The sequence below is a fragment of the Nematolebias whitei genome, chromosome 7, assembly GCF_014905685.2.
Source record: "Nematolebias whitei isolate Nwh7 chromosome 7, NemWhi1, whole genome shotgun sequence".
Taxonomy (NCBI): domain Eukaryota; kingdom Metazoa; phylum Chordata; class Actinopteri; order Cyprinodontiformes; family Rivulidae; genus Nematolebias; species Nematolebias whitei.
Window position 1 is genome coordinate 50,400,102 of NC_056504.1, and position 10,394 is coordinate 50,410,495.

Genomic DNA, 10,394 nt, shown 5'->3' on the forward strand with positions numbered 1-10,394 from the left:
CCCGTCCTCTCGTCTCTGCTGAAACAGAACAATGAGACTTTAAATTCCTCTCCTGTCGACCACACTTCCTCTCCCCGCCCCGTCGCTCCGACTCACCCGTCTCCTCTTTCATTCACTCACTCCTTCCCTCCTTCCTCTCCTCCCTTCTCATTAGCTCACCAACATTTCCCTCAGCTGATTCTTACTCATTCTCCTGTGTTTTGCTTTATCCTCTCCACCCTCTGCACCACAGTGCAGAGGAGGAACAGTCGAACCCAGTTCTGTTGAACCTCGTGCTCAGGGAACAACAGAGGTTCTGTTTCTGAACGGGCCATGGAATTGGGCCAGCGCAGGTCTGCAGGTTCACTGGACTGTTTGTGTTTTGAACAAAGACCGAAGGAGTCCGGCTCGCTCTGGCCCGGCGAATCAGAACGAGCCGGAGAGGCCGCTCAGCCAATGGGAGCTTCAACATGTCCTCCTCCTCTTCTTCACGTTCTGCAGAGCTTCAGTGAAGAAACGAGCGAAACGTTCTGTCCACAGTTTGTGATCCGCACGGCCTTTATTTCATTTTATGGTTCTGGTTCTGAAACAAACGCAGAATTCTTCTGAAAATGTTCTGAAAACTGACACTAAGTAAAAAAATACAAGCCCAATGCATGCAGTGTTGTCAGATCTGAGCTCAGAGTACACGTTGGGGATGACTCTCAGCTACTACCACACCAAAGTTTAGCTCAGTGTCTGCAAAACTGACTGAGATCAAGGTTCTTTATTGTCATTCGCATCACATGTGGTACATGAGGTGGAATGAAACTGTGCACTAAGGTCCCAGTTACACCCAAAAATAGCAAAGTATAAAAAGAAACAGTAGACAAGGATCTAAGATGTACGCTAAACAATAATAATGTAAAATAATATGGTGTATTAACAGCAGCCTGAACATGAGTCTGTGGTGAGCAGATGGATATGAATACAGCAGCTTGAAGGCAAGAGATCAGCAGCATGGATCAGCAGCAGCACAGGTAAAGTCACATATCACCAATTAAAGTGGAATTACAGTGATTTTTCTGGTTAGGGGTTCATGAGTCTAACAGCTTCAGGGTAGAAGCTGTTCCTCAGTCTAGTGCAGGTTTATTCAACTAAATTGCTCAGGGGGTCAGAGTTACTGAAAGCCAAGAGCTCAGGGGCCGGACATCCGGCAGTTATTGTCACTAAGTAAGGTTGTTTTTAAAGTTTAAAATCTAGTTTTATTTTAAAATGGACCAATTGATGGACCGAACTGAGATCACTCGTGGGCCTGATTTGGCCCCCGTGCCGCCAGTTGAATAGCCCTGGTGTAGTCGTTCTACACTTAATGCTCTGCAACCTGAGGGGAGCGGTGCAAAAAGTGTGTGTGCTGGGTGAGTGTGGTCCTTCATGATGCAGGTGGCCCTCTTCCTGCATCTGGAGGTGTAGATGTCTGTGATGGTGGGGAGGCTGACTCCAACATCTTCTGTGCAGCCTTCACCACTCTCTGCAAAGCTTTTCTTTCTGCAGCTGTGCAGCCTCCATGCCACATGTTGATGCTGGAGCACAGGATGCTCTCCACTGCACACCTGTAGAAGGAGGTGAGGACTGAGTTAAAGCTACTTTTGTGTTGGCTAAGGTGGATTAGCTGTAGTGGCCATCTTAGATCGGGTTGACTCCAAAGGTTAATCAGTTGTAGACCTTTGTTCGATGATTATATTCTGGGGTTTAATTAAAAGCTGTCCTCTAGCTCATGAGACATTTTGCTAACAGCCAAAATTGGCTGACTCCAGCAGTTAATCACAAGGATGCACTCGGAGTAGGACTTGTTCAGCTACTACCACAACAGATTTTAGCTCGTAAAACGCACTGATGTTTAACTAGTTGTTGTTCCTTCTAAAGTCAGTTGGTTGTAACGGCCATCTTGAATTGACTCAAAGAGATATTCAGTGTTAGACAAACACACGGTGGATATTTTATGATAGTCGCTTTAAAATTCATCCTTCATGGGATATTTTGCTAACAGACACAGCTGACTCCAATAATTAACAACATAAAGGTGTTAAAGAATTTTAACTTTGAATTTATGTGTTATGACAAAATGTTAAATAAATTAGCTGTATTTAAATTACATGTTTATCTTTCAGAGATCACAAAAGATTGTTTATCAACGCAATATTTAATTTTCACAGAAAAACATCTGGAATGAAACAAATGTCTTTTTTAACCCCAAAAATCAACTAAGCATTAAGCTTGTTATTGTGTACTGTACTGTTTATTTTTGCCTCGTTTTTAACCTAGTTTTTAATGTGATTCTTTGCAAAATCTCACCCTGTTTTATGATTTTTAAAAATATTTTTATGTATTTCAATTGATGTAATCATTAATGATTGGTATTTTATTGTGAAGAATTTGTTCAAAATGTTTTTTAAGAAGAAAAAAGTAACCACATGACCTCCTTACTAAACGTTTCTTGAATTTCTTGCAGAACTTGAACGCAGCACGACTTTTCTCTGGAAGAAAAAATAAAAGACTATTAAAGCGCATGCGCATTGCTTGAAACCGAAAGATGAGTTTGTTTTATACTGCTGTTCGTACCGTTTGCCTTTAAACACGCGATGTTTAACTGCTCTGTCGTGCGAAGCAAACAAACCGAGAAACCCTAAATAACGACCCCGCCTCTTTCCGTCTGGCCAACCAATGAGAGAGCCTGACGTCGACGTTCCACTCAAATATTCATAACTTTTCGCGGGCTTTGAGCGTCACGAGGGTCTTTCGCGCGAAAAGCGGCTTCCGTCAGGAAAAAGAAGCAGCATTTGTTCAGCAGCAGCAATGGCGGTGAGTTAAAACTGATAAAAACAGACTGTCTGGTTTTATTTGTTTAATGAAGGATGGTGGAGTTTATTAAAGTCAAATTGATCTGAATAGTTTCAGTTTTAACCTCATATTTGTTAAAGTAACGACACAAAGAGGTCGATTTAAGCTTCAGTTTGGTCTCAAAGCTGCATTTTACTCGACTATAAATGACAAATTCTGAAATTATTTTTAAAGTAGGTTCTATTAAATGTTGGAAAGTGATTTTTAGAGTTCGAGTTCCTGCCATGTGGCTCATATTGGCAATGGTTTTGTCTGATCAAAACTAAGTTTTATGACTTAAAAAAACAAACAAATAAAAACTGAAGTTACTTATCTCAAATAAAACGTTGTTAAAACTAAAAACAAGCACTTTAAACGTAAAATAAAGATGTTAAGATGGTGTTATCTGATCGAAGTCTCTGTTACTGTTCGATTCAATGTAATTAAATACTTAAAGTTAAGTCAGGTCCTCTGGACGGATAAAAAAAATAACTTGTTGAAACGTCCAGTCTTTTATCCAAAGGACTTCTTCAGTCTGAGGAGCTGCAGCAAACCCAGTCTTACAAATAGCAGCTAGTGGATCAACAGTTTGTTGTTGACATCCAGAACCAGCTGTTCACATGATGGAGGACCATCATCCTAACGATGGATCGTTAGTGCCCTGATGGCCGCTTGCTATAGATATTTGTTTTAATCAGATTAATTTTAATGATGCAACACAGTTTCGTGGAACAACCGAAAGATTCAGGGTCTTTTGAAATATAACCTACTTCAAAAAGCTAAAATCAATAAAAAAAAGTCAACTTTAAAACTCACCTAACAAAATCCTCTTAAAACCCTTACGAAAATATCTTAAGATGAGATGACATAGAACTTTATGTTTAAACTTGTGCCTAAAATACTTTGTGGAAAAATTATAAGGAGAATTTAAAGTTTATTTTTAAAATGAGAAACTTTCAGATTAAAGGTAACTTGAGTCTTGATGGATTTTAAAGTTCATAGAAAAGTATAAATTCTATGAATCATATCTCAGACGCAGTTTGATTTTACTCGTAGTTTTCCAGATGTGTTGTTCTGAAACGAGGGTCCGTACTTGATGTAAACAAAGTTTAACCTGTTTTCAGTCCTAAAATATGTTTACAGACTTGTACATGAAGAACACTTTAATCATCCATAAGAGAATAAAAACGTGTGGATTAAGTTTGATTAATTTAGTTTGTTGGATTAGTTTTAGGGGACTGAGATGGGGTCGAGGTGCGGCAGCCTTGGGGACAGGAAGTCGTGGTTTGACCACATGTCGTGGTGTCTCTGAGCAGGACACCCAATCCCTAGTTGTTCCCCGGGCGCTTACACAGCTGCCCACTGCTCCACCTGGGTGTATCCCAGGTGTGATGGGTTAAATGCAGAGAACCATTTGTCTTTGTATGGGAACAACTTGTACCTATTTCTTAGTTTGATTGTTCTGGTCTTCATGCCGTCAGTAAATGTTAAACCTCAGATTTAAAAGTCTTAATCTGCTCCGCAGACATTTTGTTTTTCGTGGTGTGAAAATGAAACGTCTCTTTGAACCCGTTTCATCGACAGGATTCCTCCGAGTCGTTCCACATGGCCACCAGCCCCAGCCGGACCTCCAGGAGAGGAGACCTGACCTCCAGCCCCGGCCGGGACCTGCCCCCCTTTGAGGACGAGTCCGAGGGGCTGCTGGGGGAGGGTCGCCTCCCCGGACAGGAGGAGGAGGACGATGAGGCAGATGGAGAGGAGCTGATTGGAGACGGGATGGAGAGGTGAGGACCAGTTTAAACACCTGGAGGAGTTTGTGTTGGGAGGGATTGTAAGAAGAAGCGTCTCCTCTCGTTCAGGGACTACCGTCCCATCCCGGCCCTGGATCAGTACGAGATTGAGGGTTTGGACCTGGATGAGGAGGAGCTGTCGGAGCTGTCACCTGGAGCCCGAGCTGCTGCTGAGGAGGCGATGAGGAGGAGGGACAGGGAGCAGGGGCTCAGTGGACGGCTGAGGAGGGGGCTGCTCTACGGTGAGGACCCTTTAAAAGTTCTCATTTCAAGAACGTCTCCACAAAACTGGAGTAGAACCAGGACTCAGATCGTGTTTTCGTTTCCAGACAGCGAAGACGAGGACGACGAGCGTCCTGCTGCCCGGCGAAGACGTCTGGCCGAGCGAGCAGCTGAGGGCGTCACAGACGGAGACGAAGACGAGATGATCGAGAGCATCGAGAATCTGGAGGACATGAAGGTGGGCGATCCTGAAGCTCCGTTGTCTTCAGCTTTTTAATCAGATCAGGTTCTTAACGGCCCCCTGACCTGCAGGGCCACACGGTGAGGGAGTGGGTCTCCATGGTGGCACCACGGCTCGAGATCTACAACCGCTTCAAGAACTTCCTGCGGACCCACGTGGATGAAAACGGCCACAACGTGTTCAAGGAGAAGATCAGCGACATGTGCAAAGGTGGCTCAGCGTTGTGACGGACACGAGGTGATGAAGGTCTGTGTGATGAAGAGTTAAACTGATCATCCTGGATTTTCTGATGATTCAGAGAACAAGGAGAGTCTGGTGGTGAACTACGAAGACCTCGCAGCCAGAGAGCACGTTTTGGCTTATTTCCTTCCCGAAGCTCCGGCCGAGATGCTGAAAGTGAGTTTTCATCATCGTGGTCGCTTTTATACATTTTGAGCTCGTTCTGATTTGAATTCTTACGAAGCAGCAGCTCTTTCATTAAAACTAACGTTTACATCCTCTGTCAGATTTTTGACGAAGCAGCTAAAGAAGTCGTGCTCGTCATGTATCCGAAGTACGACCGCATCGCTCACGAGATCCACGTCCGGATCTGCAACCTGCCGCTGGTGGAGGAGATCCGATCGCTCAGGTAGCGCTCTTTACTCCAGTTTTCCTCGAGTGCCTCGTCCAGAAGACGCTCTGACCCGTTCTCCGTCTTCAGGCAGCTCCACCTGAACCAGCTGATCCGGACCAGCGGCGTGGTCAGCAGCTGCACCGGCGTCCTCCCCCAGCTCAGCATGGTCAAGTACAACTGCAACAAGTGCAACTTCGTCCTGGGCCCCTTCTTCCAGTCCCAGAACCAGGAGTTGAAGCCGGGCTCATGCCCCGAGTGTCAGTCCCAGGGCCCCTTTGAGATCAACATGGAGGAGGTGAGTCCCTGTTGAATGGAAGTCCTCTTTAGGAGAGCTTGTTTGGCTTTTATTTGGCCTGTTGGGCGTAGTTTGTCATATTTAACAGAAGAGTTTGATCTTTCCCCTCCTGCAGACCGTCTACCAGAACTACCAGAGGATCACCATCCAGGAAAGTCCTGGAAAGGTGGCGGCCGGTCGTCTCCCGCGCTCCAAAGACGCCATCCTGCTGGCCGACCTGGTGGACAGCTGCAAGCCCGGAGATGAGATCGTGAGTTAGAACTTCATTCTGGAACCAAAAGGACTTTAAATATCCCTCATGGAGCAGGAGGGTGTTTGCACAAGAAAACGTTTGTTTGTTCGTCTCCTCAGGAGCTGACGGGAATCTACCACAACAACTACGACGGCTCCCTCAACATGGCTAACGGCTTCCCGGTTTTCGCCACGGTCATTCTGGCCAATCACGTCACCCGCAGGGATGAGGGCGTCGCCGTGGCCGAGCTCACGGATGAGGACATCAAGGCCATCGTGGCTCTGTCGAAGGACGAGCGCATCGGAGAACGGGTGAGGACGCTCAAACACGCTGTCACCTCCATGTTCCCGATGGACCCAGATTAACGCCGCGTGTTGTGATGAACGCAGATCTTTGCCAGCATCGCGCCGTCCATCTACGGCCACGAGGACATCAAGAGAGCCCTGGCTCTGTGCCTGTTTGGAGGAGAGCCCAAAAATCCAGGTACCGGCTCTGGGCTCTGATCCTGGATCGGTCGCGGCGTCTCTGTTTGTCTTTTAACTCGTCGCTCTGTCCTCCTGCAGGCGGGAAACATAAGGTGCGTGGAGACATCAACGTCTTGCTGTGTGGAGACCCGGGAACCGCCAAGTCCCAGTTCCTCAAGTACGAGTCGCCAGAGTGAAATAATTTTTATCTCGGGAGGAGCAGACTTCAGTTCTCCTCAGAACTCGTCTGAAAGTTTTAAACCCAACGTAGTTTCAATAAATTCAAGTCGTGAGAAGGACGTGAGGGTTGGTGTGCTCCTCTGCAGGTACGTGGAGAAGGTGGCGACCCGAGCCGTGTTCACCACGGGTCAGGGGGCGTCTGCTGTCGGTCTGACGGCGTACGTCCAGAGGCACCCGGTGAGCCGCGAGTGGACCCTGGAGGCCGGAGCGCTGGTGCTGGCCGACCGCGGAGTCTGCCTGATCGACGAGTTTGATAAGGTGAGCCGAGACCCGATCAGAACTTCAAGTGTAGACGTTTGTTCAACGCTTTCTGGACTCTGCAGCTGTCCGTCAGAGGAACAGTTCTGTTCTGCAGCCCCGGTCTACAGAGGAGCTCCTCAGAGATCGGGTTTTGTCCCACCTTTTTTTAAGTCGTGGAGAAACCAGGACGTGGTTTGGAAAGACAAACGCTGGTCTGTGTAAGGTCCAATCAGTGACGGTACATGTCAGACCACAAACCTAAGACGTGAAGAACTTTTCTGTAGACCTCTGAGACCAGACTGTACCGAGGCAAAGACTTGGGTTAAAAGTCCAGAAACGGCATTAAAGGTCCCAACGATCCCACTGGCCTTGGTTCAGAAACACCAGGACTCTCCTGGACCTGGAACCCCACGGTCCATAAGAACCAGGTGGACACTCTTTGACAGCCATCCAGTGTTGGTCTGTGGAGACTGGAGAACTTTCCAGAACCATTTCTTCAGCACCCATCAGTCTGGCCTGTATGGTCGATAGAAACCGACTCAGTTTTACGTTTTCATCATTTCCTGTCCTCCATTCCAGTTCTATATTTGGTTCGACTGTAACACTGTGCTGTATGGTGACCTTTGACCTTTGGCCTCCAGATGAACGATGCGGACAGGACCAGCATCCACGAGGCCATGGAGCAGCAGAGCATCTCCATCTCCAAAGCCGGCATCGTCACTTCACTGCAGGCCAGATGCACGGTCATCGCTGCAGCAAACCCCATCGGTCCGTTTCTCTGACTTCGTTTGAGATGTCTGGGTTCAGATGGAGCCGAAGAGGCGCCGAAGTTCTTCCGTGTTCCTGAACCTCTCTCTTCTTTCGGCTGCAGGCGGCCGGTACGACCCGTCGCTCACCTTCGCCGAGAACGTGGACCTGACGGAGCCGATCGTGTCGCGTTTTGACGTGCTGTGTGTCGTCCGAGACACCGTCGACCCCGTGCAGGTACTTGAACGCACCGCGCAGAACGCTTGTGCGGTTCTGGTGAATTAGAACTTTGATTCTTTACTTCCCGTCGTTTCAAAGAAACTAGAACCTTCTCGTTGAATTTTTCATTTCCGTAACGTTCCAGGACGAGATGTTGGCCCGCTTCGTCGTCGGCTCCCACATCAAACATCACCCTAGCAGCAAGGAAGGGGGCGTGGCCTTGGAGGACGTGGTTCTGCCCAACTCGTCCGACGTGCCGCCGATTCCACAGGAGCTGCTGAGGAAGTACATCCTCTACTGCAAAGACCGGGTACGAGCTCCCGAACGTTCAGTGTCTCAGCGCAGGTTCTTCTGAAGCAGGAACGTTTGAACGTTTGGATCAAATGTTTGCAGATTCACCCCAAACTGAACCAGATGGATCAGGACAAAGTGGCCCGGATCTACAGCGACCTGCGTAAAGAGTCCATGGTGAGTCCTCAGAAATCAGACGTATCCCGCTGCGCCTGAAGGAGGCATGGCTGATGTGGGTCTGGTTCCTCCCTCAGGCCACCGGCAGCATCCCCATCACGGTTCGACACATCGAGTCCATGATCCGGATGGCCGAGGCCCACGCCAAGATGCACCTGAGGGACTACGTCCAGGAAGACGATGTGAACATGGCCATCAGGGTGATGCTGGAGAGCTTCATCGACACGCAGAAGTTCAGCGTCATGAGGAGCATGAGGAAGGTCGGACCTTCGGAACGGTTTATGTTGGCCTCTGAAGTCTGCTCAGCTGAATCCTGACTCCTCTCTTGTTTTTCAGACGTTCGCCCGTTACCTGGCGTTCCGCAGGGACAACAACGAGCTGCTGCTCTTCATCCTCAAGCAGCTGGTGGCCGAGCAGGTGGCCTACCAGAGGAGCCGCTACGGAGCCCAGAACGACACGGTGGAGATCCCCGAGAAAGACCTGCAGGACAAGGTGCGGAGGAAACCGAGCACACCGTTTTTATGTTTATAGGGAGGCGCAGGAGGTTTTTACCAGAACCTGAACTGGTCCAGCAGTCTGGAACTTTTTCTGGACTTTACTGCCACATGGTGGTAAAAATGTTCTTACTTTTTATATTTTTACTTCATTTTTATTTATTTTTTCATTTTTATTTCATATTTTTACTTAACTGACAAAATAGTTAATTTCGCACATAGATTTTTTTCTCTAGCTGTTTTAAAAATCATCCCTCCTGCCCTTAAATTAATAAAAGTAAACATTGATTCTCTATCCACCTTATTCTTCGCCTCAACGCTGCCTTTATAGACGTGACTTCTGGCACGGACCAGAACCGGCGTTTGTTTCTGTGGAACGGTACGAGCTAATAACAAAGTCCATGCTCAATAATCCAGGTGTACAATCCAACATTCTTCAGTCAGGTCATCTGGACAGTTTCTTTTTTTGTGCTGAAACGTTTCGCCTTCGATCCAGAAGGCTTCATCAGTCAAGGAAACCCACAACAAAACTGATTTGTCCTCCAACAGCTCACTCCAAAGTGGAACAAAGCAGTTATGTTGGTGCTAAGATGGTGTCTTTGTCACGCCCCCTCCTCCATTGTCGGCCCTATTCCTTGTTGACAGTCGTACGAGCTAATGTAGTTTCTCTGAGCAGCGTGGATTTAATTTAAACATGTAGGTCTGCTAGCGTATTTAGCTACGTCTACTAGCGTGTATATATATAGCTACGTCTACTAGCGTGTGTATATATAGCTACGTCTACTAGCGTGTGTATATAGCTACGTCTACTAGCGTATTTAGCTACGTCTACTAGCGTATTTAGCTACGTCTACTAGCGTGTATATATAGCTACGTCTACTAGCGTATTTAGCTACGTCTACTAGCGTGTATATATAGCTACGTCTACTAGCGTATTTAGCTACGTCTACTAGCGTATTTAGCTACATCTACTAGCGTGTATATATAGCTACGTCTACTAGCGTATTTAGCTACGTCTACTAGCGTGTGTATATATAGCTACGTCTACTAGCATATATATAGCTACGTCTACTAGCGTATTTAGCTACGTCTACTAGCGTATTTAGCTACGTCTGCTAGCGTATTTAGCTACGTCTGTTAGCGTGTATATTTAGCTACGTCTACTAGCGTATATATAGCTACGTCTGCTAGCGTATTTAGCTACGTCTACTAGCGTGTGTATATATAGCTACGTCTACTAGCGTGTGTATATATAGCTACGTCTGCTAGCGTATTTAGCTACGTCTACTAG

General features: G+C 47.0%; 1 protein-coding gene across 1 annotated transcript in view; it reads left to right on the top strand.

Annotated features, from left to right (window-relative positions):
- The first annotated feature begins 2,776 nt into the window (after window positions 1–2,776).
- mcm2 (minichromosome maintenance complex component 2) overlaps window positions 2,777–10,394 on the top strand; it is an 8,796-nt gene continuing 1,178 nt past the window's right edge. The window contains exons 1-19 of the mRNA XM_037679745.1: window positions 2,777–2,820; window positions 4,423–4,622; window positions 4,698–4,870; window positions 4,958–5,088; window positions 5,163–5,301; window positions 5,390–5,487; window positions 5,598–5,719; window positions 5,792–5,999; window positions 6,115–6,249; window positions 6,351–6,542; window positions 6,621–6,714; window positions 6,795–6,873; window positions 7,022–7,193; window positions 7,817–7,943; window positions 8,047–8,159; window positions 8,287–8,451; window positions 8,535–8,609; window positions 8,687–8,869; window positions 8,946–9,101. Coding sequence (XP_037535673.1) covers window positions 2,815–2,820; window positions 4,423–4,622; window positions 4,698–4,870; window positions 4,958–5,088; window positions 5,163–5,301; window positions 5,390–5,487; window positions 5,598–5,719; window positions 5,792–5,999; window positions 6,115–6,249; window positions 6,351–6,542; window positions 6,621–6,714; window positions 6,795–6,873; window positions 7,022–7,193; window positions 7,817–7,943; window positions 8,047–8,159; window positions 8,287–8,451; window positions 8,535–8,609; window positions 8,687–8,869; window positions 8,946–9,101 — 2,568 coding nt within the window. The 5' untranslated portion in view covers window positions 2,777–2,814. The remainder of the gene's footprint in view (window positions 2,821–4,422; window positions 4,623–4,697; window positions 4,871–4,957; window positions 5,089–5,162; window positions 5,302–5,389; window positions 5,488–5,597; window positions 5,720–5,791; window positions 6,000–6,114; window positions 6,250–6,350; window positions 6,543–6,620; window positions 6,715–6,794; window positions 6,874–7,021; window positions 7,194–7,816; window positions 7,944–8,046; window positions 8,160–8,286; window positions 8,452–8,534; window positions 8,610–8,686; window positions 8,870–8,945; window positions 9,102–10,394) is intronic.